At 41.7% G+C, this 21,810-nt stretch overlaps 3 protein-coding genes, besides 2 other annotated features; 1 reads left to right on the top strand and 2 right to left on the bottom strand.

Annotated features, from left to right (window-relative positions):
- Window positions 1–795: 795 nt before the first annotated feature.
- Window positions 796–816: a sequence feature (Short protein (GSTUM_00000009001, CAZ79466.1) was converted to a misc_feature.).
- A 42-nt stretch (window positions 817–858) lies between these two features.
- Window positions 859–918: a sequence feature (Short protein (GSTUM_00000009001, CAZ79466.1) was converted to a misc_feature.).
- Window positions 919–6,092: 5,174 nt separating this feature from the next.
- GSTUM_00000007001 (uncharacterized protein) lies at window positions 6,093–7,877 on the bottom strand. XM_002835262.2 has 5 exons: window positions 7,692–7,877; window positions 7,604–7,622; window positions 7,266–7,448; window positions 7,020–7,155; window positions 6,093–6,951 (listed from the first exon to the last, which is right to left on the bottom strand). The coding sequence occupies exons 1-5, from the start codon at window positions 7,713–7,715 to the stop codon at window positions 6,315–6,317; spliced, it is 999 nt and encodes a 332-aa protein (XP_002835308.1). The 5' UTR covers window positions 7,716–7,877; the 3' UTR covers window positions 6,093–6,314.
- A 9,661-nt stretch (window positions 7,878–17,538) lies between these two features.
- GSTUM_00000006001 (uncharacterized protein) lies at window positions 17,539–19,652 on the bottom strand. XM_002835261.2 has 6 exons: window positions 19,427–19,652; window positions 19,096–19,215; window positions 18,943–19,046; window positions 18,320–18,891; window positions 18,081–18,268; window positions 17,539–17,986 (listed from the first exon to the last, which is right to left on the bottom strand). Exons 1-6 carry the CDS (start codon window positions 19,539–19,541, stop codon window positions 17,916–17,918), a joined length of 1,170 nt encoding a protein of 389 aa, XP_002835307.1. The 5' UTR covers window positions 19,542–19,652; the 3' UTR covers window positions 17,539–17,915.
- A 178-nt stretch (window positions 19,653–19,830) lies between these two features.
- Window positions 19,831–20,726, top strand: GSTUM_00000005001 (uncharacterized protein). XM_002835260.2 has 4 exons: window positions 19,831–20,032; window positions 20,095–20,181; window positions 20,244–20,271; window positions 20,374–20,726. The coding sequence occupies exons 1-4, from the start codon at window positions 19,948–19,950 to the stop codon at window positions 20,384–20,386; spliced, it is 213 nt and encodes a 70-aa protein (XP_002835306.1). The 5' UTR covers window positions 19,831–19,947; the 3' UTR covers window positions 20,387–20,726.
- The last annotated feature ends 1,084 nt before the right edge of the window (window positions 20,727–21,810 follow it).

Genomic DNA, 21,810 nt, shown 5'->3' with positions numbered 1-21,810 from the left:
GATATTCAATGCTTTATATGATTCTGCAACTTTTATCGAAAGTTCATAGAGAGATTTAGCAGGCTTGCAAAACCACTCTATAACCTAACAATGAAAAACAAGAAATGGGAATGGGGAGAAACAGAACAGAAAGCATATGATGCAATACGAATGCATCTAATATCGGTACTCATACTGGTTCATTTCAATCCAAACTGAAGGACAATGATCGAAACGGACCTCTCAAAATATGTGTGCTCAGGTATACTATCGCGACAATGCAACGATGGAAAATGGAGGCCAGTGTCTTACCGATCTAAGACAATGACCCCCGCAGAATGCAACTACGATATTGCAAACAAAGAACGATTAGCAATAGTTCAAGCATTAAAGGAATGGAGGAGATACGTTTTGAACAACGATCATCCTGTCTGAGTTCTAACCGACCATAAGAACTTGGTCCCATTCATGACTATGAAAGAACTGAACAACTGACAGATAAGATGGATGGAACACCTCAGCAAATACATCTTCAAAATTGAATACCGACCAGGCAAGGAGAATGGAAAGCCAGATGCTCTCACAAGGATTGCAAGCGACAAACTACAAACAAAAGAAGATGAAAGAATCAAACAAGAAAACACGAATACTATTACCAAAAACTTGCTTCGAGGCAATGGAGGTTATCTAATTCACAGAAACTGAGGAAAGGGAACTTGAGAACGCAAACGAGAAAGACAAAACAATTCAGGCAATAAGAGAAGCATTAAAGGAAGAAAAAATAGAGATGAAAGAAATTGCTCTGGGTTTATGCCAATGGAAAAATGGAAATATGTAGTACGACAGAAAACAAGGAATCCTGGAAGAGGAGGAGATAAGGACAGACATCATACGACAACACCACAATATCCGAAAGACAGGACACGGAGGAACAGCTAAAACTACCGAATTCATCACGAGGTCATTCTATTTGCCAGGACTGCGTGGAGATGTCAAATGATATGTCAAAACCTGTGACACATGCCAAAGGACGAAAATGGCTAAACACACACCATATGAATTACTGAAATCAAACGAAGTTCCCAAACAACCTTGGGAAACAATTAGTATCGATTTCATCGCGGACTTACCGGCATCGGAAAATTGCAATAGAATCCCAGTCGAGGTGGATTGTCTGACCAAAATGAGTTATTTCATTCCCGTCAGAAAAGATATCAACACGAGGGATTTTATACAAACATTCTTACGAGAAGTCTTCCGACTTCACGGCCTTCCAAAAAATATCATTACCAATTGAAGAACACTATTCACGTCGGGACTATAGAAGAAAGTAACCAGAGAAATGGGGATACAAAACAGAATGAGCACAGCGTTCCACCCACAAACGGATGGGCAAATGAAACGGGTAAATGTGATACTCGAACAATATTTAAGAGCCTATGTCAATTATCAACAAGATGACGGGTACAAGCTGTTATCTATGGCCGAATTCGCATACAACAATGGAAAGCAAGAAACAATCAGCATGACAGTCTTCTTCGCGAATTACACACAACATCCACAAAGTCAGACCACATATCATACAATTAATAATGTGATACCAGACAAAACCGATATAGGAAAACTACACGAAACATTACAATATGAAATGAGTCAAGCACAACAATGATAAAAGAAACAATACAATAAGCACCAAAGACCAGATCCGAACATATAACTGGGAGATATGGTATGGCTAATACCACGCAATATCCATACAACACGACCATCAATGAAATTGGACTACCAGAAAATCGGACCGTTCAGGATACTGGAAAGAGTAGGCAGCCAAGCTTATAAACTCAACCTTTCCTCCTCAATGCGAATACACAACACATTCCACATCTCACTCCTCGAATTATACAACGACAACAAGTTCCCATCACAAACACTTATTTCTCCCCCTCCGATCGAACTCGACAGAAAACCAGAATATGAGCTCAATAAAATAGTCGATTCCCACTTCTTCTACAGTAACCTCTAATACCAAGCCAACTGGACAGGATATTCACCCGAACATGATAAAACTTGGTACTTCGCACACAACTTTGAATAAGTACAAGATGCCATCTCAACCTTCCACCAGCGATACCCAAGCAAGCCCGGCCCAGGTGACGATTACGTTCAACCAAGACTAAGGCGAGGGAAAGACTTCCGCGCTGTTGTAAGAACACGAGGGCTGGAGCGATAGCCACCGCCAAACCACACCCACCAGCCCCGAATACACATTCATGGGGCCGACTGACAAAGAACTTAAGGAAAGGGAAAAACAAGCACAGCATAACGCCATGTCATGGACGGTATGCTATGATGACAGTTGCCAAACACATTTTGGTAACAAAGAAGGCACGGGATGGTTCCCGAGGGAATGTCAAAAGCATGGCCCACACCTGGACCACCTTCTGAACCATGGGCAACAATGCTCCAGAAATGGGTGCAGGATGCACTGGGTACAAAAAATATCTGTGGGATTCTAGCCGCAGAAGGATGGAAGCAGGAAAGAGTTGGAAGAAGAGGATGCCAGAAAGGCATGGGCCGCGAGGACACGGTCCAGGGAAAAAGGGGCCCAAAACTCCTCAGCAGACACGGAACTGGACGTCAGGAGCTGACAATGGCAGATCTGGGGACTCCGAGATGAACTTGGCCAAGCCGAGGTCACAATTTCGGCAAACGACAAAACGATCAAGGAGCTAAGACAGCTGAATGATAATCAGTGGCACACGATCGAGATGGCGAATGTAACTCTAGAATCAGTAAGGGTCAGATAGAGGACAGCAGACAAAAGGGTCAACAAGCTGAGAAGGACCATGCGCTCGGTAGGACGGGAACTATTGAAACTGGAAGAAAACGCCTGATGGGACTCAAGCTTAGGAGGAGGGAAGCTAATGTCATGAACGTGACTTAGCATGAAAGAGGTTTTCACGTGACACATGGTTATGAGTCACAGGTATGTTATTGTTTTACACATATGACTCATTCGGGTCATATGATTTGTTATGTGTGGGATTTGTGATGCTTTCGCGCATGGCTCAAATATGAGTCATGGGATATGCACCTGACGAGTATGCCTTGCGAGTGTACCTTGCGGGCAAGCCTTGCACATATGATTTATGTTTCGCACATGACCTCATTATGAGGTCATGGATTTCGCGCATAGGACTCAGTTGAGTCATATGACTTGTTTATTGGTTATTATTGGTTTATGAGTTTTTGTACATGACCTCACTATGAGGTCATGGGTTTTGAGCATGGGATCACTTTGGTCACATGACTAGTTTGTTATGATTTGGTTTCGCACATGTGACCACTTTAGGTCACATGACTATGGGCGGGAAGAATACTATATAAGGAGGCCGATGTGGCCGAGGAAGATAGGTTCTTCATGCTTTGTTCTAATTACTTTTCCTACTTATTACTTTAACGAATATAAAACACCTTTATGATCTTTATCTTTGTTGCAACGTTATCGTTACACCAAGGAAAGTTCTTCACGAAGACCAGTTAGAGAAAGCTTACGATAGGCATTTCTGATAGAAGACAAAGGTCTTGTACTATCGGTAACGTAGGCAGAGGCCTAGAGCTATCATAAGACGAAGAAAGAAGAAGTCAGAAAAGAGAAGTATAGTTCCCCGTCGCCAAGAACTAACTGTCCAACGGGGGATCGTTACAGCTATAGTGTTTTCTGTATTGCTTCGAACCATGTTTAGCTTGCTCTCCTTATCGATGGCACACCTTGCAAATCATTCTGCCGTAGTGTAATGCAAGTCGGAAATTTCCCATGCCTCTCAGAGTCACTCACTGCAGTTTCTTAGGAGGATGATATAGAGGGTAGCATCATCAAACTCGGCCTCGTATTCCAATAGTCGGCATCCGTTCCAGTATGCCGAAAAGGTTTGGTTTCCTTGTGGGAGTTTTTCCAGCTTTCGTCTTGCTGTCTCTTTGGTGTTGGGATCCCCGAATTGCTCGAAGAGTGTCGCTTTGAACTCTTTATATGTGACCTATTCTCTCTGTTTCCTTCCATCTTGGAAGGGCATGATCTATTATCCCGCGAGTCCTCCTAGTAGAGATTCCACATATGGAATCTTGATCTTATCATGGTATTCTCCATAGCCTTTAACAGCAAAATGCCCTTCACACTGTGCCAAGAATATTCGTAGCTTGTGTTAGACTCCTTCGTATGTGTCAAGTTTTTTTGCTTTCGGTCGTTGGATGTGTCCTTGTTCTGTATTTCGTGTTGCTGCTAGAAATGCTTGAAACTGATTCTCAGTCATTCCAAGTATGCTAGTGCCTGGTGTGGGAGTAGCAGGGGCCGGTGACCCAGGTACCGCTGATCCTGACATTCTCTCAGGTCGTAGAGTTCCTGCAGGAGAGCTATCAACTAGTGATCCTTTCTCTGGGATTACTGGGCTTGCTGCTCTCGAGAACTCTGCTGAAATATGATCTAGGGCGTCGCTGAATCCTCCTAGGTTGAGGTTTTGATCGTCGATGTTGATATCTCCTTCCCTGTCTGGGTTGAAGGATACCGTCTTGTATCGTTTGGCATCACACTAGGTGACACTTTGTAATGTAACGATTCCTCCTTGAATAGTTAGTTCTTGGGGACGAGGAACGATACTTCTCTTCTCTTTCTTTTTTCTTCGTCTTTCGATAGCACCAGGCCTCTGCCTACGTTACCGATAGTACAAGACCTCTGTCTTCTATCGGAAACGCCTATTGTAAGCTTTCTCTAACTCTTCTTCGTGAAGAACATTCCTTGGCGTAACAATAATGTTGCAATAAAGATAAAGATCGTAAAGGTATTTTATATTTGCTTTTAAAGTAATAAGTAGGAAAAGTACTTAGAACAAAGCGTGAAGAACCCATCCTCCTCAGCCGTATCAGCCTCCTTATAGTGTTCTTCCCGCCGGTAGTCATGTGACCTAAACTGGTCACATGTGCGAAATCAAATCATAACAAACTAATCATGTGACCAAAATTGTCACATGCTCAAAACCTATGACCTCATGACGAGGTCATCTGCGAAACTCATAAACTAATCATAAAGTAATAAACAAGTCATATGACTCAACTGTGTCATATGCGTGAAACCCATGATCTCATAATGAGGTCATGTACGAAACATAAATCATATGCGCAAGGCATACCCGCAAGGCACACTCGCAAGGCACATTCACCAGGCACACGTCCCATGACTCATATTTGAGCCAAGTGCGAAAGCATCACAAATCCCACACATAACAAATCCTATGACTCGAATGAGTCATATGTGTGAAACAATAACATACCTGTAAATTATAACCATTTGTCATGTGAAAACCTTTTTCATGCCAAGCCACGTTCGTGACACTATTGTTCAAGTTTTCTATGATACAAGGTTTTATTTATGATATGAGGTTATATTTATTACATAACAGTTCAAAATTACATGAATTGAACAACTGTTGTTCAAATTTATTTTTTGACATTTATAACCCTTTGCCCTTACTCAAAACAAGCATTACAAAATTGCACCCCTCAGGTACACCTTTTAAGCACTTCTCACCATATATTTCCTGAGGGATGGTACCTGTATCCGAAATGTTTGTCACAAAATGCATGGTATTGAAAAGGTTGTTCCGCCAAACGGCACCTAAGTATTTCGAGATTGTGGCTGGCATAACACTTTCAGGCGTTCCCACCAAAAATGCATGATTTCGTATCTGGTTGCACAAGTGCCAAGGACTACCGGTATTGTAATTGAGAAGAAGAAGAAACCCCAGCCATTATTCCAGGTCATCTTCCCTTCCGCACCTGGATTTTCTTTTCCAAATTACACTGAGATTCTGGTGCACGTTTTGAAGTGCACGAACCATAACACATGTTCAAGCATTACTAACGCTAGCGTTCGACAGCACTACCAGGGGGCTTAGACCAGGGTCCAACCGCCACAGCATCAGGCCATAATCACCTTACCGTTTCCGCAAAAAACCCGAGGCAATCACACCCGTAACACTCCCAACAAGCTGAAATACTAGGCGACCACAAGCATTTACAGCCCGGCACGTAGACCTACCATCATCGCCCTAGGTCTAACGCAGGAACCGCGAACAGAAGTCGATCAAATTTTTTAATTTCCACAAAAGAACGAACAAGAAGAGGAGGAAAGAAAGAGAATGGCAACGAAAATGAAAATGATCATATAGAGAAAATAAAAGGCTTGTCCTTCGTCTTTCCCGATCATGTGGCCCCCCTTCCTCCCTCCCGACCCCAAACTAGCCATGTCGTGAAATGAGGAGTGTGTTCTGTCCATTGGGGTTTCAATAGGGTGCAGCTTGGAGATTTTTAGATCCCAAGGCCGGGAATGCTGACTCGTCAGCAACATTAACGTGGCCGCCAGGCTTCTGGCCCCCGCGGTGGTAATTATCGCTGCGCCTATCACCGCCGCCACGACCACGCCCGCGATCACCACGCCCGCGTCCGCCCCTATCACCTCCCCGCCTATTTTCTCTAGGCTCAGAATACCTAGTCTCGAACTCGAGGAGGTACTTCTGCTTGCGTTCGCGGGTCCTGGTCTTTTCCCTGGATTCACCGGCAAAAAAGACATCCTCCTCCTCCACCTTGCGAGAGAGCTCCTTTCCAGCCCATTTCTTGTCATTCTTGGTGCCCTCATTGGGGCGACGGACTTCGGTTGGTGGTCCAAGGCCATCCCGACGCTGCTCAAGCTCAGCACGGTACTCATCGAGAGTCTTGACTTTCTCTTCCTCTGGCTCGGGGGCCACCTCCTCTGCTTCTTCATCCCCGGGAGGAGCATCGGCCGGAGCAGCTGCGTTGGGATCCGCAGGGTCGGTACCAGAGGCATCCTTTTGGGCGAGTTCCTCTCCGACAAGTTCGTCATTCCACTCACTGCTCCCTCTGGTGTCACCCCATCCTTGGTTATATTTCTTGTCGGAGTCACTATAATATATAACTAATCAGCTTTCACAGTTCTACGTCAGCTACGAACAAGTCATTTTGCGACATACGTTCTTCCGGTAGCACTGTGACGATCATACTCCCTGCGCCCTCCACGCCCACTACGATAGCCACCACGGGGAGCAGCACCTTCTGTGGTTTCCTTGCCGAGGTTGTTTTGGCGGCCGGCATCACGATCACGGAATGCTACCCGGTTATTATTAGTAAATTTTAAAATTGATCAACACGGAACAGCCAAAACGATAAACCTAAATGAGCTGTTTCGATGCCGTTTGCATATCAAGAAGAAAACACACCTCTCTCGTTACCGCTATAGGGGCGCCCATGGCCACCAGTAGTGTTACCGCTAGGAGGGGATCCGCCCGTAGCAAAATCGCCAGTAGCAAACTTCTCCACTCTCTTCTTTGAGGTAGTGGAATTCTTAATCACCTCTCTAGGCGGAGGTGGAGGAGGGGCATCGGGGTCTTCGATATCATTCCCTATAAAACACCAGTAGGATGGTTAGAAAAAGGAGGGGGAAAAAGCGGGGTATATTCTCGAAAGCAATCAAAGACAGCCTTGCCCCTAGTTGCCGAATGGAGGAGCACTAGGCCGGAGAGAAGAAATTTTCAATACAAAATATCGAGAGACATACCCAGAAGGTCGAACAAATTCTGCCAAAATCAAGCCAGGACAAGTCAGCTATGATGACGAAACAACTCAGCCAGCAATAGCAAACGTACCTTGGAGGCGACTGAGGCAGACATGATGCCTGCTCTCTCCTGTAATTGTCTTCAAAAGAAGCACGAAGTGGGGTTATTCGATGGGGGATAAAAACAATTCACACCCAAGGAGGAGAGTGAAAGGGGGGAGGGGGTGGGTGGAGGGGATAGCGATGAAATGCTGCTCTTGGTTGTGTGCACAATGCGTGGCTGGTGGTGGGTCAAGGACTGGAAAAGGTCGGCGTCCCACACACAAAACGGGGTTTTTTTTTCAGGGTAACGAAACGCTACCAAAAGGGTGAAGAGAAGATGGGTGAGAGAGCACTTTTGCGTTCGTGCCCTTGTTTTCCATGATAGGGTATACTACGGTATTTCGCACCGTAGAGTATGATACCCGTGCGGTATGATACAACACCTAACGATATTATTATTGAGCTACCGGTACCATATCACGCTTTCTTACAGTGCTATCACAATTCCAGCAATAATGTAAATACATAAAATTCCCTCCCCTCCAATGTTGCTCCAATCACTCGATTCATTAGACCAACGTTCTTTGATAATCACGACGCGGCACTTTCGAAATTTGCACCCCCCTTTCCTATTTCTCAATCCTTTTTTTCCACTTCACGCTGGCTACCTTCGGATGGCTAAAATTGCAATATCTTTGAAATGGGGGAAAAAATGAGACTGCTGTTGATATCAGTTAGGGTTAGCCCTATGCGATTTACCCCTCCACCCCACCGCTCCTCGCTGCCAAAAGAAATTTGTGTCATAAAATTATTATTATAATCCCCAAAATTTAGTCACGTAACGTCGTCGTATCCAACCTACTCGAGCACGGTCTACGCCACTATCGTATTTCAAGCGTGCCAAGAGGGGATGCCAAACCATATCAACGTTGATCAGATAAGATCGGTGCTAACCTCTCCTGGTACAACCGCCACAGGGTACTTGTGGAATGTGGATAGTGTTCGAATAATACAGTACCGTACCGTACCTTACATGATCAATACCATACAGTATATTACTGTAAATTACACTAGGAGATAAAATACCAGAAAAGGGCATTCTCATCCTAACCTCCGACTTTTGGTAAGGCTGTCTTCTATCCTATTACGTCAATGTGAAGCAATCTCACCTCCAACCCCTACGATTAACCATGGTCACCATACTGTGTTCATAACTGCTTCAAACAAACTCCACTATTGTACCAAGCATCAAAATTCATAATTTCTTCATACCACAAGCATCAAACGATGAGATCATGCAGGCTTTTCTTGTGCGCCAGAACTATATGCTTAGGTATATTTAAAACTGACTTTGTTTCTTCTCTGAAATATGAACTAACAGTTCCTATGATTTTTTAGTGTTAGGTAGTTGAATGTCACTATTGTGGATGGACAAGAGCTCGCAACACTACAAGACAAATTATGCATTTAGAACAATGATCTCCCTATGATCGCTCCTCCTCCAGTCCAACATCTGAGAATTGAAATCAAAGTCTTGGTACTACTGAAGTCCAACTGCATACCATTTCTGATAATAGTATGGGCCACAATGACAGAACCTTGGTACTTCTAACACCTGAGAGGAAGGATGTACTTTAGCTGAATACTGCATTTGCAGTATATATAGGAGCCAGGCCATTCGCCCTCTTAGATGGTAAGTATTTTCAACAAGACCTTAGTAGTCTTTCTGGCTATCTCAACTATATCCCACTGACCCATACAGAATTAGCAAGACGCTTGCTAGAAAAGGCCTACAACTTGGTACATCAGGAGGTCATCATGTTGCTCAACAGTGAAGACTATTTGAATATAGTTATGGATGAAAGCAAGGATATTGCAGACCAAAGAATCATTAATATGCATATTGTAACACCAATTAGTGCCTTCTACTATGACACCGAAGACAGCTAATGTAACATTTTTGCAAGTTATTAATCATGTTATCGGTAAATGGTACGATAGTTGACAGGTGGCTTGCTCTTCTAGAGAGGAGGCAAGAGCTGAGAAATAAAGGAGGCTTCGAGGTTGTACTGAGAAACAAAGAGGTAACAATTCAACCAAGTATATTGAAACACAGTCTGTCGATATTAGAGGGAGACAATTTGATAGACTTTAGAATTGTCTAGGCTAATAGAATTTCATTTCTGTAGACAGAGATTGTCTAGGAAGGCTCAGGTTCACTCTTTTCGTTTATTACTACTAAGAGTGAAGTAAATTTGGTAAAGTAAAATAGAATCATAGAAACAATATTATATTGATAAGGTCTCTTCTTCATTGATTCATCATGTCTTAAAGCTTGGAAGGCACTTCGATATTTATATTACACGTTTGAGTATTCGCGGACTACATCTATTTACCATACTACTATGTACCTTTCTGATTATAACTAGCAATGTCAGGTATTCTTGAAAGGTGTGAACACCTGGAGACTCTGAAAATCACTACACCCTCTTTGCTAATTATGATATAACTAACTCGGAACCATACTGTTCCCAATAGTAGTTATCCCATCTTTAGAGTCTTTAGACTTATGGCCTAGTTCTCAAGTTGAACTGAGTTGGCTCCAATTGTCTTTGTTATTGATGAAATGATCAGTTTCATCTGCGGGTTTTATCTGCGAAGGTAGTTGTAATCTTAAACCTTTTTTGGTTGCCTGACTTTAAACCTCCATAACTCCTTGCCCAACCAATTAATGGCTTCTGAAAGACTTTCTAATAATTTGCAGAAAACTATTCTACCGGATTGACAATTATTCCCTTGGTTGACAACCCTTGGTTGCTTTGGGTAACAGGATTTCAATTACTGTTGTAGTATGGGAAGTTGTCTTCGTAACTACAACGTGTTCCAAGCCCTGGTTGCAACACTCTGTGAAGTCTAAGAATTTCTATAGTAGTGTTTTTCAGAGTTCTAGACTCTTCTAGACATTGTAGGGTGAGTGTGAATGTATTGATCTCTTGCTGAGATTCTTTACTATTCAATACTATTTTTTTGTGCAAAAGAATCCTGTTCCCTAAGGCCCATGTCAAATGTATCACCTCTTTGAAGCCTAGTAACGTTCTGAGTAGTTGACAGATTTACTCTGTTCCACTTCTCAGGCCTAGCCAAAGGTCCCCCCACATATAACCCGTGAACAGGATCTGGTCAGACAGACAGCAGCGATGTATACGGTGTTATTCTAATACCTTCAATTCTGTAGTATAATAGTCACAGTACACAACAGAGATTAATATATATGATAGCGAGTGGGCCTATAAGGGGGCCAAAAGGGGGTATTGGAGACCAGAGATTCTGATTCCGAGTAAGGTTACCCTACTTAGAGTAACTCCTAGGTATTGAATCTCGGTATTCCTAATAGTCAAAGTCTGCCTTTTCTATCGTGGAATTAGGCGGTCTTTAAATACACAAATTTTTTCATATCTAGCATGAAAGAAACTAATCAAAGGTATCAAGCGATACACTTCAGTAAAACAAATTGAGTATCAAAGCGATACTTAAAATAAAACATAAAACAAAACCAAGTATCAAATAATACTTAAAACAAACCAAGTATTAAAGTGATACTCAAAACTAAACATAAAACAAAACCAATAATCAACTACCTGTACCGGTTACAGCAAAGACTAATCACAAACTTCTCAGATGTTGTTTGAGTAGATGATGTAACAGATACAAGTTCTAGTAGGAGGTCAGTGATGGTGGCAATTCAATACATTGATTACAGATACATGTAACATGATGGGGGCTGTGTAGTCATTGGTGGAATATAATTCACAAACGAAGCATGTTATTTGTATTCTATGTGACTCTTATGGCTTGCAACTCTTAATCCATGATTGGCTCGATATTGATCCCTATTCAGCACTTCTTGATAAAGCTTAAACGATTGCGCATTTTTTCCACCAAGCAAACCTTCAGTATTCTATATTACAAAAGCATTAATGCATCTACTTCAGAAAGCTAAAGGCTTTTGTTCTTCCAGTTAGCACACAATGGAAAGCCCAAACTGGCTTGATGAGTTCAGTATTGGATAATAAAAGAGCTTTGATAAGTTATCTAAATAATGAAAATACTGAACCCGCACCAGATGTAAAGTCCATAATTCAGTAGACTATCTTTTAGGCTTTTTTGTATAACTTGTATACCTAGTTAAGAGGTATTTCAGAAAGAAAAAAAATGTCAGAATCTATGCATGCTCATGTTGGCTAAGTTTATCAACACTGAATCGAAATTTATGACCATATTGAATTTACCTGTAGGGAGATTGGTACCTTTTAACTCAAACCCGAAGTAACAGTATATTGATTATCAGTCTTTTCAGCATGTTATCAAAAGCAATGTATTTCAATTCACCTTGTTGTCTACTTCCTTGACCAAGTCTCGTTTGCAAGTGAGCAAATTCCAACCTTGGTGGAGAATAAAGTTATTATATCCTTCTTGAAATGATATGGGTCTGGAATTGTAAGACAACAATATGTGCAATTCCGAAGCCAGCAGGGTTGCTTTTCCTATACTGGATTAGTGTGGGAGTTTGCTAGCTCAATACAATCCTATTGGTAAGAAGTTTCAATTTTTTCACCTGACCTCGGTTGTTTAGCACTTCGTATCTTTTATATACCTACGAATTCAGTTCTTTTAAAGTGAGCATTTTCTACTTGAAATCTTTTACATGATAAGAAGTGCAACTGGCTGGGTGCTGAATAGGCTAATAAATTAAGTTTCATTCATATCAATAAGCATATCTTGGATCACCAACCTACAGAGATTTGAGAATGATTAGATAAAAGACTTAAGGATAAGGATTTGGTAGTATACGATGAGGACTGTATAGTGGAGGATGTTGCTGAGGAGGAACCAAGTTGAATTCATAATGCTATTATTTATGGTACTAATAGTTAATTCTATATCTGCATACTATTCTGAACTTTGTTTTACTTCTTGCGAATTGGGAGTCTGAGTTTATACTACTTAGGAATACTATATGTAAACTCAGTTTCTTCAATTTTGCAATATTTCTTTCTCAACAGTTATTATATTTTTCCCTTTCCGCTTAAAACACAAATTACAAAGTTAACAAATATCCAGAAAACTGAAGAGCCAATGAAGTAATCATGAAACAGACTATTCACATGAGTGGACTACTTTTTCTATGATGGTCGGTTAACTGTGCCTGGTAAGTTTATAGTAAGTCACCATACTATACAGTAAGGGTATTTAAAGTTAAAAAGTAGGAATTTTAGTACAAGTAAGGAGCAGACTATGCATTAGTGGACAAAACTAAATTAGCCAATAGTGTCCTGGGATTCTCAGTAGTGTATTTGAGAGGCACATAAAATAAAAACATGGATAACAACTGCAGTAGACTATATTAGCTTACCGAGGAGTGAAAAGTATACGTTATTATAAATAAAATATATTGAACATAAAGAAAGAGAATAGAAACTCAGAAGTAATATGGCTCCAACTTTAATCATATACAGAAAAAAATGGCATATCATCCTCACAATCCTAGCGATTATTTGATTTGGATATCAGAAAAGTCTGAGCAGCTGATAGAGTGATTAGAGGAGCCTGAGAACCAGTGGAAACTGAAGAAGAGTTCAGGAATTACCAAGAAGCAGATTTTTCTACAAATTTCAACAAAGCCTACTATCAAAGGCGGATATAAAGTTAACAATTTGTTAAAGTTATATCGAGAAGCAGTAATGCTTAATAGTCAATCAGCATGGGGATTAACAGAAAGTGATTTTAATATTGGAAGGAAAGCTTTACAAGGTAAGTCAATAATCAATGATTTTGATATACTAAGATGGTTTATTATAACTTGATATAAAATTAAATGAAGAGAAAAATAAAAAAAATAAAAAAATACTATAATAATAATTATTATATAAATAAGTATAAACTAATTGAATAAAAAAATAGAAAAGCTTCTATCCCGGTGCCCATATTTTTTCCGCCTCGAATAAATCTTCGAAGATCGGCCCAATATTCACCTACCTGTAGTCTTTGATTCAGGTATTAGCTGAAATGATTCAAAACAGGTGGTGGAAAGCATGGTCACTATAATGAATAATAAGACAAGAGAAGGAGAACATACCTTTAACTGAAAGGAAGATATTGGAAGGATAGAGAACAGGAGTAGAGAGAAAGAAAGAAGGAAAAGAGGAAGGGAGGGATAGGGACTCAGAGAGGAAGAAATATATGAGGAGGATAATATTGAGAACAAGTAAAGAGAGACTGAGGATGGAGAGATTGAGGAGGAGATAGTAGGCGGGAGTGATGAGAGCTTGGTTTTTCTATCGCAACAGTCAGCGAGACATGATGGAAGGAGCGGTAGAGGAGAGGGAATGGGAGACATTGAGAAAGACCAAGATGAGGAGGAGAAACAAGAAGAGATGAAACAGGTGAACTTAAGAATAGATATAGGAGAAGGAACAGACAATGGAATTGGAAGGGAGGGTACCATATGAGAACAAAGTGGTGAGAGGGGAAAGAGTCAAGAAACTGGAGTAGGGAGGAAGATAGGAAAAGCTTCTAAGAAAAAGAATAGTCATAAGAATTCTTCTTCAGTGATTAAAGCAAGTCAAAAGCGACGATTTCCACATCTAATAGAGAATGAAGAGGAAGAAGATAGAGACATAGGAATTGGAAAGGGGTCTAAAAGGAAGAAGAGTGGTACTGGTACACTAACTGATGCTGTTACAGTTTTAGCCTCCACAAAAACAGAGAGCGAGGGAAAGAAGTTTGACATCTTGGATGAATATTTGTTGCAGTAAGGGGAGCTTCGAAGAGAAGAACTACAATTGGAACAAGAAAAATTAGCAACCAAGAAAGAGAAGGCAAAGATTGAGCAACGGCAGACAGAACTCATGATACTACAATTTCAAGCATCAATGAAATCAAATCAACAAACCCAAAATTCCGATCAAACAACCTCAGAGGATCTTACCTGTGCCTCTTTCAATCTCCAATAGGATATTCCAATAGGATATTACAGTCCATCTTCTTTCTTCTTGTTATAGTTTGCCTCTATTACTAACTTTCTTATAGTCATCCGAGTCTTCCGCTGTCCTTTCTTCTCTACTGTCCTTTGCTTTCCCCTATTCTTTACTCTCCTCCATCCTTTGCCCTCCTCTATCCTTTACTATCCTCTATCCTCTACCCTCCCCCATTCTTTACCCTCCTCCCTCCTTTATCCTCCATTATCCTTTACCCACCTCCATCCTATACTCACTCCCATCTTATACCCTTCCCCGTTCTTTGCCCTCCATTATACTTCACTCTGCCACATTCCTTACCCTCTCTCATCCTTTACCTACCCCCATACCTTACCCTTCCCCATTCTTTACCCTCTCCTGTTCTTTATCTTCTATTATTCTTTACCCTCCCCCATCCGTGGTCCTCCTCTATCTCTTACACTCTTATATCCCTTGCCCTCCGTTATGATCCTTCACCATTCCCTATTCTTTACCCTCCTCTGTTCATTGCTCTTCCCTGTTCATTGCCCTCTCCTATTCATTACCCTCTCCTGTTCTTTGTTTTTTTTTATCTTTTGCCTACCCCCTATCCCTTGCTCTTCTCTATCCTTCGCTCTTCTTTGATCATTGCTCTCCTCCTTCCTTTGTCCTCCCCCGACCTTTTCCCTCCTGGGACCTTTACACTCCGTTATTCTCCATGCTCCACTATCCTTTGCCCTCTCCCGTTATTTTCCCTTAGGTTCTCTAATCTTTTTCCCTCAGGCTTCAACATTCTTTGCCCTCCCCTATACCTTGCTCTCCCATATGTTTTGTCCTTTACAAGGGCCTGTTCTGCAACAAGTGTTCTATTCTGTTTACTTATACAAATTGCCTTGCTGTTCTGTTCTCCAACAGCCAATTTGTATAGATAAACAGAAAGTGTCAGTCGTTGCTGAACAGGCTTTTAGTCCTTCCTCTATCCTCTCTTCATAGTTCATTTTCTTCCTCCTCCCAGCCAGAGTGTGATATCTTAACCTTTATCTTCTTCTTATTCCACTTCTCGCCGAACTACTGCTTCTTCTCTTTAGTTGTTTGTTTTAAGTTCTTTGTTTTTTATTATTTGTTATTCGGTATTCAGTATTCATTGTTCACTATTCCGTGTTTATTGTTTTTTTTTTTTTTTTGTCACTTATTGTTTGTCCTGTTTTGTTTGCTGAAGGATAATCTTATATCAATTTCCTTCTTCGTTAAAGTGATCCTGCATCCTGTTCCACCATTCAATCCCTGCCTGTCATTCGCTTTGTAATCCTAATTGTTCATCAATCATATTATTATCTAATTCCACTTCCTTTTGCTGCCTTTCCAAGTTATCATTTGCTATTCTCCATCTTGTATCATCTTTAAAGTCACAAAGAAAATTGTGAAGTATAATACAGGCTTGGACCCTGCATACTACCTGTCCATGATCTGATTTTCGTTGAATGTAAATTGGAATACTGTGAAGTGAACTCCACCTATTCTTTAATATCCCAAAGTTATGTTCTATTTTTACTCTAGCTTCAGTTAGTTATAAATAGAACTCCTTATATTCCCCTAAAGTTCAACTTGCTTGTAGCTCTTTATAAGGTGTCATGCACCTTCATGTTACCCAGTATGCTTTATCAGCGAGTATTTATTCATCTGGTCGTGAAAAAAATATGTTTAGTTGCATCGAAAATGAGGTTGTTGTAAATACTGTTGTATTAGTAACTGAGGCTGGAAAGCCATTGGATATATATGTGAATCGTTGGTGACTATCACAAATACCTTGAATGTTTAAGCCATAACGCTTCTTTCGGTTGAAATAGCTCTCTCCATGAAATGAGGAATCATATTACAATACCATGTCACTTCCATTCAAGAAACCAACGCAACCAGGAAAACCACTCTCCTGCTCAATCTCATATCGTATGTAGCGAAACTCACTACTTTCAAGTAGTAGCCATCATATATATTGGGTACTTAGATGTACCAGTGCAATGATTATACGATGACAATAAAGGGGAGCTATTCCTTCTCCAATACCTAAAAGCGCAGCTCCTCTGACTGTTAAACTCCTGAATGACCCTAAGAAATACAAAGTTGTTGCCAGTTGAATTATTAGTGATAATTCTGAATTCTGTGAACTATTGTTGAACATAGAGTCCCTACTGGCTATCGCAGACAGCTCATAAAAGGTCTTGCGTTTCATTCAAAAAAATGAGATAAATCGATCTTCAGACATTGAATAAATCTGTAGAAAGTTAACTCTTTCTTTACTTTTCTATACATATTTTGTTTTTAATATACATGATAGTTAAATAAGTACTCACTATATGAAATAGGCTCTCGTAGCACCAGATACCGCATATTTGAAATAAGCAGACCTAGTACTTCAATTTCTTCCACCAGATCCTCATCATCGTCATTCAGACTTTCTAAACTTTGAATAGAAGCTGCTCCCATATCCCCAGTATCCTACAACTTAGTAATTAATATTGTTGGATTAAGTTTTTTAAAAGAATTACTTACTGTCCAGACTGGACAATACCCTACTAGCGGTTGCTCTTTTCCACCTCTGAGTCTGAATAGTAGTAGGAAAAGGAATTCCCAATCATCTTCCTTGAGGAGAATATTTACAATGACATTTGACAGCCATATATTCCCCAGTTCTTTTGTTAGTTGTAACTTTTCTGATATTCGGGGCATCATTGCTGTCTGCAGTTTGTTTGCCAATGAGTTTTTTTCATTAGCCTACAACTCTATCTATATACCTTACTATTACCTGTCACAGACCTCTCTACCTTCATAACAGAATTTACAGAAAAGTGTTGTATGGTATAGTGACATAATAGTAAATTAGCTGTTTGTGAGTGTGCCAAGCTTACATGAAACAACAAAGTAAGCTAAGGATTTTTTGTATTTTTAACTTTGAATACCCTTAGTATGATAAAGTATGGTAATGTACCGTACGTTACCATTCGACCACTAAATGTGGACGAGTGAGAATTTGTACTACTCAAGTACTCACAAAAGGCCCCTCGACTGAAAAAGAAAGAAAAAAAGGGACTCTGACAATAGCGAGATGAAAGCAATGTCGTGAAATCGAGGGTATTCAAATACTTTACATAACCACGATAGGATTTTCTATTTAAGGAAATCACAACCCTGTTCGATCAACAATCATGACACGGGCAACGACAAAAACCTAGCCTTTATCAAAGATCAAATGCAATTAAGGTACAGAGAGAGTTGTCCATCTACTTCCACAATTTAGACAAACTCATTTCTTTGTCATCATGCTTATTTAGAACCTTGGCCGTCGCTAAATCTGCAGCAGCACACGAGTTAGAAACCATCTAATTTTGTGACAGACACCCAACAAGTAAACATTAAGCCAAGACTGCAATGATACTATGTCTTACCAAAATCCTCCTGCGTTACGTGGATTCTTCGTTCTCGCAAGGCGTACATGCCTGCCTCCGTGCATACACCTTTAAGTTCAGCACCGGAGCATCCATTCATCTTGTCCGCGATTTTCTTGAGATCAATCCCTCTGGTAAGATTCATTGACCTAGAGTGGATTCGAAGGATATCTGCGCGAGCCTCAACACTACATCCGTAGTTAGTACCCCCGAGTTAAAATCAAGACGGGTGAACTAACGTTGGAGGGGGAAATTCTATCTTTCGGTCAATTCGCCCGGGCCTTAGCAAAGCAGGATCCAAGATGTCCAATCTGTTCGTTGCCATGATAACTTTAATGTTCTTTGTAGGCTCAAAACCATCCAGTTGGTTGAGCAATTCTAACATGGTCCTCTGAACTTCAGAGTCGCCACCGGAGCTGCCCTCAACACGGCTACTACCAATACTGTCAATCTCGTCCATGAAAATGATACTCGGAGCATGTTCCCTGGCCATAACAAACAGCTCTCTAACCATCCGAGATCCTTCGCCGATATATTTTTGCACCAGCTCAGAGCCCGATACACGGATAAAACGGCAGTCAGTATGATGGGCCACCGCACGAGCGAGAAGTGTCTTCCCGGTTCCGGGAGGCCCATATAAAAGCACACCCTTCGGCTGAGCGATCCCAAGAGATTCAAACAGTTCTGGATGCTTTAATCCGAGCTCAATGACCTCTTTTATTTCTTTAATTTGTTGATCAAGACCGCCAATCATGTCATATGTGCTGTCGGGGACTTTTTCGACCATCATGAGGGAGACAAGAGGATCAACCTAGCAGCACATTAGCCCCGTGCTTGTCAGAGGAGTAGCGGGTCAGCTTACCGAGCTCGGTAGCATCTTCTCTAATCGGTAGGTATCCGAAAGCAAAGTCACACGTTTTCCGGGAGTGAGCTTAGATATATCGACGCTATCGGCCACATCGACAACTAAACTAATTAGCTTAGGCTCCGCAGAAATAGCCCGACCCAGACAAACCATATTTCCCCTCTGGATGTACTTTCACTAAAACCCTCTTGCTCCCCATCACTTTCACCACTTCCCCAACATAAGACCCTGGCTGTTGGAGCAACCCAAGCTCCTCGCGGAGGAGGCGAACTGCTCACGGTAGAGTGTTAGTGCCAAGATCACAGGGAGTGATATACCACATTAAGACATATAAACAATAGCTAATCCAAGGTTGGAACCCTAAAGGAGTCTTGCTCATGTCGAAGCAATACTTGCAGACTCTCCAAACTACCAACCTTCATCACCTATATCCGAGGGAGGGATATTCCTATCTTGATAGAAAGGAAATAACGACACAAACCTCTTGAATTGTAGTCATTTCGCTGGGCTTCCAATCTCCTCAGTTTTGAATTCCTCTCAATAATCTCAAGCTCGAGGGATTCGATCTTATTATGAAAGAAGCTATTAAGCGCCATCTTGCTCAAAAGATAATTCGTATAAGATAATTGATGATCTGTGGGTGTTGGTGATAACGAGATTTGGTTTCCGGGTTGATGAAAGGTAGACAGCGTGGATGTGGATGAATGAGACTGGTAAGGATGGGGGTTACTGTAAGCCCACGAAATACTGGCACATGATTCTCCTTGGCACGGTTCCAATGACCAATGCTGCGCCGGAAAAGCGAATTATTGGGCACAGATGTTGTCAAAGAACACCTCTCCTTTCCCCAGAGCTGCCGGTCATTTTTAACGTTCGCGCTCCCCTCTGCTTTCGGACTTCATCGACCTGTTCTCCAAAAGACAATCCCGCCATCTTTTCTCTCGTCCACATTCACTACCTCCCTCAAACTAGCCCCCCACCACCACATACGCCCTCTTCACGATGTCTGACCAATTTGCTCAAATAGCTGACATTCCTCGCGAGTTCCTAAAGGATGGAACTCTTTTCATCAATCGTTGCACCAAGCGTATGCTTCTCGCAATGACATTGATCTTTGAGCTTGTACGCTAATTTTCCTATGAACTATAGCGGACAAGAGAGAATTTATCAAGATTTCTCAAGCTGTCGGTATTGGTTTCGTCATTATGGGGGTAATCGGGTTTATCGTAAAGCTCAGTAAGGCTACCAAACCTTCAACATCAACTCGATATACTTTTACTAACCGAATTACTTCCCAGTCCACATCCCAGTCAACAATATTTTAGTGTATGTTTCCTTTCCCCTCCGCTCCCGGAGATATTTGCCAGCAACAGCGCTGTTTCGATCGTTGTCAAGAACCCACTGACCGACCTCTTTTTTTATTTACAGTGGCGCTGCGTAAGTAATCGATGAGGTTTTGTGGGGCATCCGGAAGATTCTCTGGTGTGTTTGAAAAAGGAGTCCGTGGTTTCGTTCTGTTCCTAGAATTACTTTATTGTACTATACTTTGGTTGGGAGTCATCTTTTTCTCACAGTTTATATCAACCAAAAACTTGGCTTCCCTTGCATTCTCCACCATTTGTCGGTTTGGAACTACCTTCACTGGCGCCGGCCCCCCAGGTCAAGCCATTTACATCTCGCCAGAAAGCTGTTGATACTAGTATTCTGTATCGGGGGATCATGGGGGATTTGCACAGATCCTGATAGTCATGAGGAAAGTCTAGAACAGATAGCCTACCGTATTATTGTCTCCCAATAGCACACCTCACCGTCTAAGCTCTGCCTGCCATACTCGAGTACCGTACCTACCTGGCCGGGTACAAGTAAGCCTAGCCGGTAGTTTCCGCAAAGGTTGAGTGCCGCAGCCCCAACAGGATTCCTTGCACTACTGTGCTAGTACCGGTACTGTTACTCGGGTATACGAGTACTCAGGATGTACTAGTACTGTATATAATGACGGCAGCAATTTTCTCTCCCCCTCCAACCAGATAAGACCTGTTACTAGAACCGGCACAGTACCTGTACGAGTACTGTACGAGTACAGCACGGTAATCAAGGACTAGCTTCTAATTCCTGAAAGAGCACTACCTATTGAGGTATAGCTGAGCATGAAAACTTTTTTCTGCTATCATACAAGATATATAAGATATTCAACTCGATTGTTGGATCCTGGGGCCACTGGCCGACAGAGACCGTAGATTGAAGCAGGTAGTAGGGTATGATACCGGCGGTGTATAATAGTCTACTAGGAATGGAGTGCCGTGAATACAGAAAGGAGACCTCTGCGGGGGAAACAATGATGCTGCCGTAGATACCAGTACAGTTCCCTCTTCTACTCGTACAATGATACAGTTCCTGTACCGGCACAATACCATACTCTACCGTCCAATGCCTATGATATCCGTATCCCCCCATCTTCTCCAATCGGCCCAAATGCATTCTGTGACCCATTCATCATTCAGCTACCCGCAGGTATTTTGAGAGGGATTCCGGGACCTGACACCAACGGTTGGTGCTGTATTCCATAACTCGCTCCACCAAATGCGTGCGGGTTGTCAGCTATGCTAGTATCATATTCGGGTACTCGAGTACCCAAGTACTCGTACAGTACTTGCATTATCTAGGGAGAGCCTGGGGCTGAATCACGAGCGCGTAATTCGAGAAATAGCGGTGGCTGAACTCTAGACCAGAATAATCACTTGCGGCATGGTGCTGCACAGAGGCAACTGTGGGGAAGCATCATTGTGAGCCAAGAAAGTGCATAATGGAAGAGAGCTTAGCACTATGCCGAAAAGTACCCCGTCAGAGGGTGACGTGCGTCTGATA

The sequence above is a fragment of the Tuber melanosporum genome (assembly GCF_000151645.1).
Source record: "Tuber melanosporum whole genome shotgun sequence assembly, scaffold_101, strain Mel28".
NCBI lineage: Eukaryota > Fungi > Ascomycota > Pezizomycetes > Pezizales > Tuberaceae > Tuber > Tuber melanosporum.
This window is presented reverse-complemented; position numbering and strand designations above follow the sequence as displayed.

Bases quoted from the DNA above. Each gene is read 5' to 3' on its own strand.
- GSTUM_00000007001 (XM_002835262.2), bottom strand. From the start codon at position 7,715: ATGTCTGCCTCAGTCGCCTCCAAG. The intron at 7,156-7,265 runs GTGTGTTTTCTT...ATAACCGGGTAG, and splicing joins CTATAGCGGTAACGAGAGAG to CATTCCGTGATCGTGATGCC. The intron at 6,952-7,019 runs GTATGTCGCAAA...TATATATTATAG, and splicing joins CACAGTGCTACCGGAAGAAC to TGACTCCGACAAGAAATATA.
- GSTUM_00000006001 (XM_002835261.2), bottom strand. From the start codon at position 19,541: ATGGCGCTTAATAGCTTCTTTCATAATAAGATCGAATCCCTCGAGCTT. The intron at 19,047-19,095 runs GTTTGTCTGGGT...TAATTAGTTTAG, and splicing joins ACATCCAGAGGGGAAATATG to TTGTCGATGTGGCCGATAGC. The intron at 18,269-18,319 runs GTTAGTTCACCC...CTACGGATGTAG, and splicing joins ATAGAATTTCCCCCTCCAAC to TGTTGAGGCTCGCGCAGATA.
- GSTUM_00000005001 (XM_002835260.2), top strand. From the start codon at position 19,948: ATGTCTGACCAATTTGCTCAAATAGCTGACATTCCTCGCGAGTTCCTA. The intron at 20,033-20,094 runs GTATGCTTCTCG...TATGAACTATAG, and splicing joins CATCAATCGTTGCACCAAGC to CGGACAAGAGAGAATTTATC. The intron at 20,182-20,243 runs GTAAGGCTACCA...ATTACTTCCCAG, and splicing joins CGGGTTTATCGTAAAGCTCA to TCCACATCCCAGTCAACAAT.